The 14,276-nt window shown below is 49.0% G+C and overlaps 1 protein-coding gene across 11 annotated transcripts in view; it reads left to right on the top strand.

Annotated features, from left to right (window-relative positions):
- Positions 1–13,873, top strand: part of RPS6KA1 (ribosomal protein S6 kinase A1) — a 43,713-nt gene extending 29,840 nt beyond the window's left edge. For 3 of the 11 annotated variants that reach the window (XM_035562316.2, XM_035562314.2, XM_035562315.2), the window contains 19 exons: positions 575–656; positions 955–1,035; positions 1,838–1,917; positions 2,538–2,644; positions 3,234–3,271; positions 3,396–3,538; positions 4,102–4,172; positions 4,427–4,515; positions 4,735–4,799; positions 5,799–5,901; positions 6,362–6,489; positions 6,989–7,114; positions 7,579–7,668; positions 7,920–8,078; positions 8,294–8,455; positions 9,080–9,156; positions 9,329–9,446; positions 9,875–10,012; positions 10,326–12,597. In XM_035562316.2, the coding sequence (XP_035418209.1) occupies positions 575–656; positions 955–1,035; positions 1,838–1,917; positions 2,538–2,644; positions 3,234–3,271; positions 3,396–3,538; positions 4,102–4,172; positions 4,427–4,515; positions 4,735–4,799; positions 5,799–5,901; positions 6,362–6,489; positions 6,989–7,114; positions 7,579–7,668; positions 7,920–8,078; positions 8,294–8,455; positions 9,080–9,156; positions 9,329–9,446; positions 9,875–10,012; positions 10,326–10,448 (1,980 nt within the window). In that variant the 3' untranslated portion in view covers positions 10,449–12,597. Of the gene's footprint in view, positions 1–574; positions 657–954; positions 1,036–1,837; positions 1,918–2,537; positions 2,645–3,233; positions 3,272–3,395; positions 3,539–4,101; positions 4,173–4,426; positions 4,516–4,734; positions 4,800–5,798; positions 5,902–6,361; positions 6,490–6,988; positions 7,115–7,578; positions 7,669–7,919; positions 8,079–8,293; positions 8,456–9,079; positions 9,157–9,328; positions 9,447–9,874; positions 10,013–10,325 lie in introns of all 11 variants that reach the window. The other 8 variants (XM_035562317.2, XM_050715206.1, XR_007709116.1 and 5 more) reach the window with 7 other exon arrangements.
- Positions 13,874–14,276: the final 403 nt, after the last annotated feature.

Raw genomic sequence — 14,276 nt, forward strand, 5'->3', positions numbered from 1 at the left:
GGCTTTTTGAAGCTGCCTAAAACCAGGCAGTACAGCACATCAGGGAAGGGAAGGAGGTAAAAATCCAGCAAGGATTTCTGAACAATGAGTTGCTCTTGCTGTCGAACTGGCATGTCACCAGGAGGCTTTGTGTTACGTCAAAACATCACGGTGAGTCTCCCGAGATGTCGGACGCTGAGTGGCAGGGGCTGAGAGTAGGTATGGTGACTCCTGTTCTGTAGTGATTGGTTCAAGCTAAGAACACAAGGCTGCTCAGGTCTCTTAGTCACAGCTCCCAGGCATCAGCCACAGCCCCACAGCAACTGCAGGAAGGAGCAAGAGGTGTGGAAGCCTGGTGGAGGAAAGTGCAGTATAAAAGCACAAGTGCTGTAATGGCTGGAGATAGGGTGTGAGGCATCCACACACAGCACTTTCCTGAAAACCTCATGGGGTTTCACATGGCGAGCTTGAGGTACAGCTTCCCAGACCTGTGGCCATCTGCTTCTTAGGGTTGCTGTGGGGTTTGCCACTCTGGGAGGCATCCAGCTCCTCGTGCTAATTTTTAGTGCTTAGCTCACGTGTTCTTCTGCCTCAGGTTTTCTTGGTGAGAAAAATAACACCGCCAGACAGCAACCATCTCTATGCCATGAAAGTGCTCAAGAAGGCAACGTTGAAAGGTAGGAGAGTCTTACTGTGATGCTCTTTTTCTCCATGTCCTAAAGAGCGCTGGCGAGTTGCACTGGGAAAATGTCACAGCAGTCATTGCTGGCCCTGGGGTGACGCGGGTGAAAGAGGTACCTCAGCCAGAGGTAAAGATACCTTTTCTTTCTGTCTCCAAGAGACCACTGTTGCAGTGCTGGAGGTAGAAAAGATCTGCATCAAACTGCCTGATCTTTTTAGGACTAGGGGCAAGGCTGGTACCGGGGTACTGCGTGCCTCTTTCAGTGCCTGAGCTGTTCCTCTCCTTTCCCACAGTGCGTGATCGTGTAAGGACAAAGATTGAAAGGGATATCCTGGCTGATGTAAACCATCCCTTTGTGGTGAAACTCCACTACGGTGAGTGTGAAGCCAGCTGGGACTCTGGGAGAGGGTACCCAGCTGTGCTTCCTAGATAAGGGCTGCAGCCCTGAGCAGACACTGACTGCTTTTAAACACAATAAAGACGCTGCTCCAGCTGTGCCTGCTGTGAGCAGGTAGAGGAGCGTGAGGCATCCAGCAGCAGGCTGGTTGGAGGCTGCTGGGAGATTCGCGTGGTCCCTAACAGGTTTCAGATGCTGAAATGGTGAAGAGGCCTTTTTCAGTCTGTATCCCTCAGTGGCTGTGCTGCTCCAGAGCCTTCACAGTCCCCTTAAAGCAAATCTATATCTGGAAAGGCCTTTGGTCTCCGGCCCATTCTAGCTGTTGAATGGGGAACAGGGCATTGGCCAGGAGAAGAGGGTTTAAACATCAAACCCTTGGGATTAAAACATTAATTCAGGAGAAATTGAGAAAGCAGAGTCAACTGGTTAAGCTAGAGTATGGCAGGACTAATGCTCTGACTCTGAGGAAATTGAAGACGCCTTCTTTCCCTATAAAACGACCAATGTATCTCTCAGTAGGGCATCCCTGGTGGCAAGGGAACAAATCCTACATAAAATGACACTTTTCTGCAGTGCCAGTCTTCCTGGTGAACTTCCCTTAAAACATCATGGGCAGGCTATCTCATTTACCCCAAATAATTAGCCCTACCTGTGTGTAACCTACTAACAATGGAGGGCATCTGCACAGCTGAAGCCACTGGGGTTTAAGTGATTACTGTAACGCCACTGAGCTTTCTCTGAGCAGAGGGGTCTGATTCCTGCTCTGGCTTGTGTTTCAGCATTTCAGACAGAGGGGAAGCTGTATCTCATCTTGGATTTCCTCAGAGGAGGTGACCTTTTCACTAGGCTTTCCAAAGAGGTGGGTATATTCTGGCATCGTGGTGGGTTCTTGAGGCTCTCAGTTCACGTGTGCTTAATTACCTGGAGAAGCGATAGACTCTTGCAAAGTCTTTGAGAGGGGTAAAAAATCTCCAGCCTGCTGCTAGCCCACAGCTGGCAGGAGGAGAGGATGTCTCAGGAACCCTGTCCTCTGGCAGAAAAGCACCAGCACAGAGGCAGCTCTCACCTCCTCAGCGGCTTCTGCCGAGCATCACATTAAGAACGAAACCAAGCACGTGCTGTGTTCTGCTGTGGTATTGTCTAGATGTGTTGTTTCACTGGGACAGGGTGAGGACATGAAACGGGAGGGGCAGCAAGTTGTGCCAGATGAAGCCAACTGGGAACATAACCTGGTTAATGTAAACATTGAGGGGTTTTGTTATTTTTTTTTTAACTGTCTGCTACCTAGCAACCTTGTTGGTTTGAGTATTGATGCTCAATTGATGCTTTAGGGTGGAGGGCAAATCCTGTGAAACTTTGGTCTGAAAAGGCACGAGGGAGAAATGTGGATGTGAAAGCAGCTGCATGGGTGCAGCTGAAGTGGTCCTGCTGCCAGGGTTGTAACCCCTGTGCCTGTCTGCTTCCTCTCCCTTGCCACAGGTCATGTTCACAGAGGAGGACGTGAAGTTCTACCTAGCAGAGCTGGCTCTGGGACTCGACCATTTGCACAGCCTGGGAATCATATACAGAGATCTCAAACCGGAAAAGTACGTGTGGCACAGCTGAGCCAGGGATCCAAGTTCAGTCCCAAGCCTGTAGTCAGAACACAGCCTTGTTCCGCACAGCCGAAGCTGACTAATGCCCCCAGGCCAACCAGATGGAAGGCAGCAGAGCAGATCGACAAGGCTCTTGCTCCTCACTTCAGCAGTTACGGCCAGGAGCACTGTGGAGGCAGCATGTGTGCACCACATGTCTGAGCATTAATCCTGAGCCAGCTCTGGGCTCCAGCTTAAGCAATTGAGAGCCTTTGGAGGAAGAAGGCACCACACAGGGCCTCTGAAGAGGTGCAGAGCAGCTGCATGACTCGGTTGTTCTTACCTGGGATATGTGGGGGATCAAAGGTGCTGTAACCTGCTGGTTCATTTGTTCAATGGGAAGTTGAGTACGTAGAGAGAAGGGAGCTGCTTTCTCCTGCTTATGCTTTGGTGATGGAGTTTGAAGCACTGGGGTTGGAAAGAACAGATAATTTTCTCTGGAGTTCTAGGAACATCTCTGATCAGCCTCCAAGGCATGTGTTGGTTCTAACCAGCCTTTTTGCAGATAATAATGGTTTTTTTTTCTTCATCCATGCTGCAGCATCCTCCTGGATGAAGAAGGACACATCAAACTCACAGGTAAGGCACTCCACAAAAACATTGTGAACCACAGCAAGCCTGGTTCTTGATATGGAGCTTTTCTTCGACCTCTCCACTCTGTCAGAGCAGGTGGGCACATGCTAATGGTTTTTCTCATACATAGATTTTGGCTTGAGTAAGGAGGCAATTGACCATGAGAAGAAAGCCTATTCCTTCTGTGGGACGGTGGAATATATGGCACCAGAAGTTGTGAACCGTCAGGGCCACTCCCACAGCGCTGACTGGTGGTCCTACGGGGTGTTAATGGTACGTACCAAACCATGCCTTCGGAAACCTGGCTTCTCAGCAGCTGCTCAAGTGGGAGCTCTGAAATCCCCTTGCATGATTCTGCATGTCTAAGAGATGTGCTGACCTGGGGATGTTCTCAGCGCTCCCTGGAAGGACGCTGTAACAGGCTGCTCAGGCAGTGTGGGCTTGCAGCCAGGCATGCCTGTTTCTCAGGGGAGGCAGAGCTCCTGCGGCTGTCCCGGTGCTGGGCTGTGCAGCGTGGGGTGCACGTGTGGGCATCCGTGTCAGCCCCGGCGCTGGGCTGGTGGTTGCTGTGCGGATCTGGTGCCACCATCTGGCAGTTGCTGAATCCTAGGGCTCCTAGGAGCAGGCGCTGGCTTGAACACATCCCTGCTACAAACTGATACCAGGCTCCCTTCTGAGAACACGATGTCTGCTATCTTACTTCAGAGCTAGGCTTTTGATCGCTTGCAAGGCTTTTTCTAGCTTTGGAGAATTCCCAGCTGAAGGTGTAACGAGATCTGTGCAGCCCTCAGACTTGCTCATACATGTGACCTCCCCTTGTTCTCTTTCTCTCCCAGTTTGAAATGCTCACTGGCTCACTGCCGTTCCAGGGGAAAGATCGTAAGGAGACCATGACCCTCATCCTCAAGTAAGAGGAGTTTCTCTTCCATGTGTGTATAAAGAGGGCAAGCTTGCTGCTCTTTCTCTGAGCATGTTGCAATTTGGGGCTTCTCACAACTTAATGGCATTACTTGGCGAGTGGTTTGGTATCAACAGTTAGTTTGAAGGGTGCAGTATAAAATGCCAAACAGATTGTTGCACTTTCAGGGGTGGAGGTACTGCAGTTGGCTTGTGTGGTTGACTTCTTTAAACCTGCAACTGATTGCATAACTTCCTCTCTAGAGCAAAGCTGGGCATGCCTCAGTTCCTGAGCTCTGAAGCACAGAGCCTCCTGCGAGCCCTTTTCAAAAGGAATCCAGCCAACAGATTAGGTAAGACATTTTTTGTTTCTGAATACACCTGATGCTGTATCTGGGCCTCTCACGTCCTAGTGGGTCAGCAGCGTGTTTGCACTTGTGCTGGGTTAATGGGCTTGGTTCATTACAGCCAGGTTCCCCGTAATACCTGGTTGTGTTGCATACATGCTAATAGCCTTCACTTTGTTGGTGGTCCTGATTAAACGTTACGCGCTCCGCGGGTGCTTCTTTCAGGTTCTGGTCCAGATGGGGCAGAAGAGATAAAGCGCCATCCTTTCTACTCCACTATTGACTGGAATGTGAGTATCAGGAATTCAACAGCAAACTTCCACACCGTGCAGCGCCAGTGCTGCGGTTCTCTTGACTGGAGTAATTGCAGTTGTGCTGCTCGCAGACTCACCAGCCGTGGCAGCGCTACCAATCCACGTTCCCATCTATTCTAATTATCCTTCCTGAAACTAAAATGCTGTTTGCCATGCGAGTAACTGTCTCATACCTGAGTTGCTGATGATCTCACCCTGGTTTGAATTTTCTGATCTCTCATAAGTAAGGTGCAGCTTATAGCTGGGGTTTGGCACAACAGGAGTTGCCTTGCACAGAGTAGGAAGGGCTCAGGGAAATGTTTCTGGCAAGGCGATGCGTTGTTCTGTACAGAGAAATAGGGCAATAACTGAACCTGCATTTCCCAATTGCTTCTGGCCAACTCCCTGCTTTACCACATAATTTTATTTCTTCCCTGTTTTCCCTTACTTCAGAAGTGATTTTGAAGAGCAGTCTTTTAATGCTTTCAAGGCACCCAGCAAGCTGCTAGAATGAACCTCCAGCAACGCTGTCAAGCTTATTTCAAATTTTTGCTAGAAGAAGCAATTAAAAACAGATACTTGTGGAGGTGCTGGGATATGAATGTCCTCCTGGGGCATTTCCTCTGGCTGTCCCCAGAGACACACGTGACAGCAAAGTGTTAATGGGAGTTAGGAAGCAGTAGAAGGGCCTGGTGCAGTAAATACTTCATGGATACTGCTTTTGGAGTAGGGCCAAGTTGCACATAGAACACTGTTTTTTTTCCTTGAATGCTGTATTGTGGGTGGTAGAAATTCATAATATTTCTCCACAAACTGACCCAAAAGTACCCTACTGGCAAAGTCATCCCCCAGACTGCTGAGCTGTAGTTAAATACTAAGTCACAAGGCTGTTTCTGGTTCTGCAAAGTCTCTTAGCCTCTCATTCCTAGCAACTCTTTGCACCCTTCTGAGTGCATTGACCTATCAAAGCACTTTCAATCTGTCTTTACTTTGCAGAAGCTGTACCGAAGAGAAATCAAACCGCCCTTCAAGCCTGCAGTAGGCCAGCCTGATGACACTTTTTATTTTGACACAGAATTTACATCACGTACACCAAAAGGTTTGTATGAATTCATGCAGCCAAAGCTTTCTGTGTGAAATCATAGAATCATAGAATATCCTGAGTTGGAAGGGACCCATAAGGATCATCAAGTCCAACTCCTGGCACCGCACAGGTCTGCCCAAAAGTTTAGACCATGTGACTAAGTGCACAGTCCAATCTCTTCTTAAATTCAGACAGGCTTGGTGCAGTGAAATAATACTGTACAGATTATTACGGGATTGCCTATGCCATTAGCACGAGGTTTGCCTCCTTCTAGTGCTGCCAGCTTCAGGTAGTGGCAGCAGCGAGGAGTCCTAGCTGTAGATACGCGAAGTGTTACTGGTAAGCTCGGAGCTGCGTGGTATGGCTTTTGTCTGGAATAACCTAAAGAGGAGCCGTAGCTTCTGGGGAGCAAGGGGAAAGCTTCTGCTTCCACAGGGCCAGCCCTTCTTAAGTTTTCTTTCAAATCCTGTTGCAGATTCCCCAGGCATCCCCCCTAGTGCGGGGGCCCATCAGCTCTTCCGAGGCTTCAGTTTTGTGGCGACAGGCTTGATGGAGGATGGCAAGGTGAAACCTGCCCAGCCCCCTCTGCACTCAGTGGTACAGGTAAAAAGTGGGACAGAGGAACAGCTGTGCTGAAGCTGCAGTAACTCTCCGGAGTACTCCAGAGGGGGGTTGCAGGACCCATGTGCTGTTTGGAGCAGGGCTAAAGGAAAGCTTGAGACAGTGTTATTCTGTTTTGAATTCTTGCATCCTGTTGTTCTTTCTTTTCTGTTGACTGTCATGGGCAAAGGTCAGCAGGGCACTTCGAGTCTGTTTGTTTTCCTCTCTCCAGGCGGACCCATGCTAGTGGGAGGTCTGTGCAAATGCTCGCAGGTTGAAAGGTGCCACAAAAATGCACCATGCTAGATGCAGATAGCGTTAGCCTACTGACCTATATTTGCCTTGTTCTCTTCTCCTCCCTCTTCCCAGCAGGGAGGAGAAGCTGTGGGATGTAGCAGACAGCAGTCTGTCAGGTCGCTCTGCGTTGCAGTTAACTCATCAAGTTGCACAAACTGTTCCCTGAACTCTCCCAGCTCATCTGCTCTCCACTCTCCTGTTGCAGCAACTGCACGGCAAGAATGTCCAGTTCAACGACGGCTACGTGGTGAAGGAGGCAATTGGTGTTGGCTCCTACTCAGTGTGTAAACGCTGCATTCATAAAGCAACCAACATGGAGTACGCAGTCAAGGTCTGAGATTCACACTCTAAACTGAACTCCCCTGTTACATTTCTGCTGATCCCCACGATGACCAAAATAATACCAAAGAATAAAATTGCTTTCCCTGCTTGTATGGGGCCTAAATGTACAATTCTTGTGCTTGTATAACTGCACGAGCTTTCTTATCTAGAAATAGTGGGGAAACATCGTTCTCCTCTCTCACGGAGGGAGGACAGCATTTTGCCTTTCTGTGCAAAGCTTGCTGTGGCTACGCCAGATCTTAACAGATAAGTTAGACATAAAACTTTGGGGTTTGGGGACACAAAACCATTGAAGCAACTGGGGGATTTCTTGAGCTTATTGCTGCAGAGGGCAGGGGACGGGGAATGGATATAGTATTGTATGTCTGCAGCTCTCTAAACGTTCAGCTGCTTTGCTGTGTCCTGGCCGCTTCCCCATCCAGTTCTGGCTAATGCTTGTCCGTATTCTTGCAGGTTATTGACAAGAGCAAGCGAGACCCTTCCGAGGAAATCGAAATCCTCCTGCGATATGGGCAGCATCCCAACATCATTACCTTGAAAGATGTGAGTGTAACTTGAATGACTTCTTGTGTATATGTTTATGAAGTGCAGACTGGTCTGCGGGGGTCAGAATGCAGCTCCAGCACAGGCAGCCCAATGGCACTGCTCCTCGTATCACTTTGGGGTGGGGAAGCTTCCATGCAGTACAGATCCCAGCTCTGCGTTGTGGGCTTCTGTCTGCTTGGTGGTAGAAATATAAAAAGGAAGCTTGGGAAGCAGTTTTTGATTAACCCCCTCCATATGTGCTTTGGTAGGTTTATGATGATGGGAAGTATGTGTATCTGGTGACTGAGCTGATGAGAGGAGGGGAGCTGCTGGATAAAATCCTCCGACAGAAATTTTTCTCAGAGAGGGAGGCCAGTTCGGTCCTGCACACAATCTGTAAAACGGTGGAATATCTGCATTCTCAAGGGGTGAGTATGGTTACATCTGTTTTCCTAGGCAGCTGCCGGGCATTGCACTGCACTTCCTCTCCTCCAGGGAGTAACTGTGCCTGTCAGGACTATTGTTTCTTGGTTGCTGTCTTGGCAAGCCAGATGTGAGGCCAGAGCAGGGGCTGAGTATCTTGATGCAGCTTCAAACCCTTGTTTTCTAGGGGTATGAGAATGGCACTTTCTTTTCTCCACAGGTAGTTCACAGGGACTTGAAACCCAGCAATATTCTCTATGTGGATGAGTCAGGGAACCCTGAGAGCATTCGCATTTGTGACTTTGGCTTTGCCAAGCAGCTGAGGGCTGAGAATGGCCTTCTCATGACTCCTTGTTATACTGCAAACTTTGTGGCACCTGAGGTAAGCAACTTACGGACTTGAGACTTCAGTAGCTGTCACTTCCCTCCCTGAGACTGTTCTCACTCTGCACAGATAGGTCTAACTCGTGCCTGTTTTGGCATATTTTGTCTTAGGATAGGTAATTACAGAAATAACAGTACTTGTAGTACTGAACAAATATGCAAGTCCAGTGCAGTTGCAGTGCAGTCCTCCAACTTGCGCTGTCCTTACCTCTGCAGCTGCTGGGGGCTTTGCTTAGGGCAGCGAGACTTAAAAATCTAGTGATTTTGTAGGCTGCTTCTCTTCCTGACTAACTGACCTGTTAAAAGAGGTGGGGTTATTTTCCCTTCATCTGTCTTGGTGCGGAAGAAAGAAAAAGCTGAGAAGCAATGAACATACATGCAGTGTCACCACATTGGAACTGCTTTCCCGCTTGTCATTTTGATGCGGCTGGGGGGTTTCGTCTTTTCCATGAAGCCAAAGTCTGATTTGAATGCTGACCTTTAGTCCCTGACTTTGCTCTTCAGTAGGGCTTTAGAAGCTTTGCATACAGACTACACGCAGGGGTCATGCAGCTTTTTGCAAGCTGATATGAGCTCAACGACAAGAACTAAACACTTTTTCTCCTTTGCTTACTCTTTCCAGGTACTAAAGCGGCAAGGCTACGATGAGGGCTGTGACATCTGGAGCCTGGGAGTTCTCCTTTACACAATGCTTGCAGGGTAAGTGCCTCCATCATGTTGGAAGGCAACAACGGGGACAGCGATCCCCTTGCCCTGAGCCGTGCTCCGCTGTGCTAGTTGGACCTCTCCTCGTGGGTTACTGCTACCCGGAGTCGCTCCCTGGCCTGGATACAGAACAGTAACTCACGCGCTTGTTCTCTTCTCTTCTCAGCTGCACTCCATTTGCAAACGGGCCCAGTGACACTCCGGAAGAGATCCTGACCCGAATAGGCGGGGGGAAGTTCTCTGTCAGTGGAGGCAACTGGGACACGATTTCTGACATGTCCAAGGCATGGTTTGATATTCAGCTGCATCACATTAAGGGGTTGGGGTCAAGCACAGCCAGTTACTGTGAGGTGAATTCAAAGCAGGATGGGGAGGGAGGGCAGAAGAGAGAGAAAGGCAGCAGCGTAGCTTCTACCCCATACACAGCTTCCCCATTAACAGCTCAGCAGTGTGCCTCTGCCTGCTTTGTTCTAGCTCTGGTTGTGAATATTTGCATGCAGCACCAACCTCATGCTTGAGCCCTGCTGGGTTTGTTGCTGTGTTATACCTCCCAGGCCCACTGAGAACATATTTTATGCAAAAGGGGATTGATGTCTGGGGTCCTTAAACTTGGCCTCTGAATTTAAATCCTAATTTGGGAACAGGTGGGTGGTATTTTTTCCTTTAAAGTATGAAGTCCTCTAAAGTCTAACTTTCCAAACGATGCCTTTAGGATCTGGTATCAAAGATGCTTCACATAGATCCTCACCAGCGCCTAACAGCCAAACAGGTCCTGCAGCATCCGTGGATAACTCAGAAGGACAGCTTACCCCAGAGCCAGCTGAATCACCAAGACCTTCAGCTTGTAAAGGTACAAAATCTGCGCTGGGTTCCTAGTATACCTTGGGCTCTTTGGAAAGCAGTTGTCCTGCTAAAACCTTGGTGATAGTATTGTGGGCAGAGCAGGGTGGAAGGTTGTAGAGCTCTGGGCCAGGAGAAGCAATACAGACCTTTTTTAGCAGGAAAGTTTAGGAAGAAGGTTCTTTAACTGCATGTCAATAAGGGAGGGAGATTTAAAGGAAAAAGAAATGCTGCTGGCTTTGTTTGGGGGTGTGGCTACTCTGCTCCCTCGTCTTGTAAAGCCTCTTCAGCACCTGAATGACTTCTCATGCCTTCTCTCCAAGGGGGCGATGGCTGCCACGTACTCTGCACTGAACAGCTCCAAGCCAAGCCCCCAGCTGAAGCCTATCGAATCTTCCATTCTGGCACAGAGGCGGGTAAAGAAACTTCCTTCCACCACACTGTGAAACCGGGGCAGTCTGCAGCAGCGCGGTGCAGTGCAGTCACCAGACTTTGCACGACCTACTGAAGACAGGGGGCAGGAAACTGGGCAGTCAGTGCCTGCAAAGGAGCTCCCTCGAGGACTTTTTCTCAAATCCACATCAAGGCCAAGTGCCTTCCGCCCTGAAAGACTTGTTCCTCCTTGTGTGGACTGATCTTTGCTGAGAGAACTTCACTGTAAAACTTTTTTGAAGTGTAAATTGTCAATTTTTAAAGACATCCATCTGTGTATATGAGAACTAGAATGTATAACTGATGTCAAGTGGCACTAAAAAGCAGCTCTGATTCACCCTTTCCCGTGTAGGGCCAGATATTTGTTGTAGCTACATCATTTCTTGGAATCGATCTGTTTCAACGCCAATGCAGCTGGAAGACTGCAGAATGTTTGGGTTTTTAGGCTTTGGGTTTTTCCTCCCTTGAAACTCTGGATGCCCTTCCCAAAGTCAAACTTGCAGACTCCTAGCCAGCAGCACTTGTGTTTGTAAAGACCTTCCCCCCCTTCACCTCACTGTGCGTGTTCAGAGTGTAAGGTCGGTTTTCAGACTCGGTTGCTTCCTTTTCCTTCCGCCCTCCCCTGGGCCACACAGCAGTTCTCTGAACAAAATAAACCCCGTGTTTTCCAGACACTCCTGTAGATGCTCAGATCGCCGGAATACCTGCTAGGTTTGGCTCGTCCCTTCCCCTTGCCCTCCTGTCTTCATGTGAACTCATCCCAGGGCTCCCTGGGGATCCTGGCACCCAGGCAGGTGTGGACAACAAAGAACCTTCTCCTCAGCAAAGCTGGGGCTTTGAGCTGGCTCTTACCATCGTTGGTTTTCCTTTCACTCTGCAGGAATCTGTGAAACAAACCATCCTTTTTTTAATTTAACTTTCTTCTACAGCTGGTAACTCAGGGTTTCTTTCTGAATTGTACAATAAACGTGTCATTCAGTCGACGTTATTTTACTGACTGACTTTTAGCTGCAGAATAAGCGACCCCAGCCCTTTCCCCCTGTCATACGGGGATAACAACTCTTGGCTGCCTCTTGGGAGAGCTGCAAAGCTTTTTCATCTGGCCCTGTGATGAGAAAACCAGCAGTACTGTAGTAGGGCTGTGTGTTATGCCACCTTCCCTCAGGTGTAGTATGTCACTTTGCAGCGGGAAATAACTAGAATTAATTGTGAAATAATGCAGTAATCAACATGAAAGGTGGCAGGATGTGGGCTGTGGAGGGGATCTTCTCTCAGGACATTTTAATGTTCATAGAAACCAATGCTTGGAGGTAAACTGTTCTAGAAATATATTCCAGACCTGTTCTCACTTGCAGGGAATTGCTAGAGCTCTCCTGGCTCGGTGGTGGCTGTTCCTCGGGAGGAGCAGGAGAACTACGGAGACTGCAAGTACTCAAGAATGTGACTGAAGTCAGTAAATGTTCTCATATGAATTTCTCCTACTTTTGCCTGGTCGTATAATGAGAGGGGAAACTTGCTTATTGCTTTGTCCTTTTGCTTCGTCCTAGTTGACTCTAAAATGGAGAATTCAAAAAAATTCTAAAGCTCTCTTCCTCCTCCTCTACCCTTACCCAGGCAGGTCCTGCTTTACTCTCTGGAGTAGCCAGTGAGAGGCTGAAATAGGGACTGTTTCAATATTTATTCCAAGTGCCGTCCTAGTGCCCAGTGCCTCTGAGAGGAGAAGGCCAGTGTCAGTGCGTGCTCCGTCCTCTCACCGGGATTGCCGCAGCCCCCAGCAGAGCTGGATTTAATGCTTTAAGGCTGGATCGATGCCCTTGACCTGCCTGTGCTAGGTTGCCTCTACTGTGCTTTGGGAGTCAGCAAAGATAAATTGATGGAGTGGCATCTGTTGTAGCAGAGATGTTTGCTCTAATACGCCCAGTGGTTTCCTTGCGTCAGGGGGGCTTGTCTGGGATAACGGGACGTTGTGCTGAAAGCAGCAGAGCCCTGGCTGCGCACGTTGCCTTCCCTTACAGTACCTGCTCCTGGCACGGTGCTCGTACTGCTGCCAGTGAACCTGCCTTATGTTTACCACTGCGTGCTGACTCGCGCCAGTGACAGCAAATGTTGGGTACCTTAAACGAGTGCAGTCGTTATAAATGGCTTTGTGTGGAGCCTGGGTCAGTCCCTGTGGGCGCTGCTGGGGCTGAAGCAGACACCGCAGGAACTTTTCGGGCTGTTTTCTGCCTTGTGCTTCAAGGGCCGGTCTGAAGCAGTCGGGTGGCAGCGCTGGTCAGGATGGTCTTAAACCAAATGTTCCCCCTGCTGGAACGGTAGCCTGCATGTTTGTGTGGAACCGAACGTGTCTGAAAACCAGCCAGGAACAACGCTGCACCCTGGGCGTAATCCTCCCTGCGGTGGTGCTGCTGGGGCCAGCTGGGGACAGCTCCACGGGATTTAGGAGACCAGGTACAGGGGTGCTGAGCTCTGCAGTCGGAGCCAGCTGTCCCCTGGGCCCGCCGGCACCACAGAGAGCAGCGACTGCGAAGGGCTGCACCCTGCTTTCTGGGCTGTTTTTAGCCAAGTTGTTACAAGCGATCCTTCCGTAAGTTAAGAACTAAGTTTTGATTTTTAGTTCCAAATCAACAAAGTGCTGTTACTTTTTTAATTCCAGTGCTCAATAAAAATGGACTTGTTGATCTTTCCGTGTACGAGAACTGTAGGTATTTGTATGGGTCAGCTGGGCCCCCTTTGTGGTTTTCTCCTGACAGTATTAAACCTTCCCCAACATACAGTTGGGACCAACTGCTGTCATCTTAATTGAGATTCCGTTACTTGGGGTGCAAGTGGGGCCTGTGCTGAGCTGGGGCTCTTAAACCTGTTGGGGAGAAGCCAGCAGATGCCTTGGAGAAGACCAAAGGGCTGTTCTCACAAGAGTTTGAGGCCATTCAGCTCAAACGTGGGTCAAAGAGGATGCACGGGCTACCTTCCTTCTCAGTTTGAAAAGGGACAGAAATGTGTTTAATTTTCACACGCAGAGAAATCTTTAGAAGGAAAACTGCTTGTGTTATTTCAGGTGTTTAATAGGCAACTTGACCTTTAAGATTTCGTCCTATACATCTATATGAAAGCTCAAGGGAGCAGAAATCCCAGAATCCAGCCTCTGATCGCTGAGTCTACCTGGAAATATCATGTTAATCCGCAGACAAGGAGCCTGGAAATAATATTGAGCATCTCTCTTTGTATGAATCCAGCTTTTGTATAAGAAAGGTTAAGCCTTCTGATTTGGGGGCATAAATCAGCAATGTTTTCTGTTGTAAAAGAGGTTGACCCAGCTGAGAGGCTGTTTTCCTTCTTCCCACTGTGTAAAGTAGTCGTGCCTTCCTCTTAATGACATGGTACTGACCTCTGTCTAATTAAACAGAGCATAAATAAACGTATTTTGGCCTGATAAATATTCCCATCATGAGTACTCGGGCTGTCTTGAAAACTGAAGGCCAGTAACTTTCTCAGCAATCGTCCTTTTTTTTCCTGAGTGAAATTTCACCGAGCAACTGATCTGCATTTTAAGCGTCAGTCTGGCCGATGCAAATATCCTCTTCAAGTCCCCACCTCCAAATTAGTTCACGTAATTCTAACTTTCTCCTGCGTCTTTTGCCGTCTGTAGATGGGTGGGACGCAAGCCTGGGGACGGTGCAGCTGGTGGCCTCCATGGTGCCACCACCTCCTAGCGGCAGCCCCTGCCACCTTCCCAGAAAAGCAGGGGCTTCGGAAACGCTCGGTGACTGCCGGCGTGTGTGACGGTACGTGGGGCGGATGCTGTGCTTTCATGTAATATTCAACAATTTAATCCCCTTTTAAAG

The sequence above is a fragment of the Cygnus atratus genome, chromosome 23 (genome assembly GCF_013377495.2).
Source record: "Cygnus atratus isolate AKBS03 ecotype Queensland, Australia chromosome 23, CAtr_DNAZoo_HiC_assembly, whole genome shotgun sequence".
In the NCBI taxonomy this organism is placed as follows: domain Eukaryota; kingdom Metazoa; phylum Chordata; class Aves; order Anseriformes; family Anatidae; genus Cygnus; species Cygnus atratus.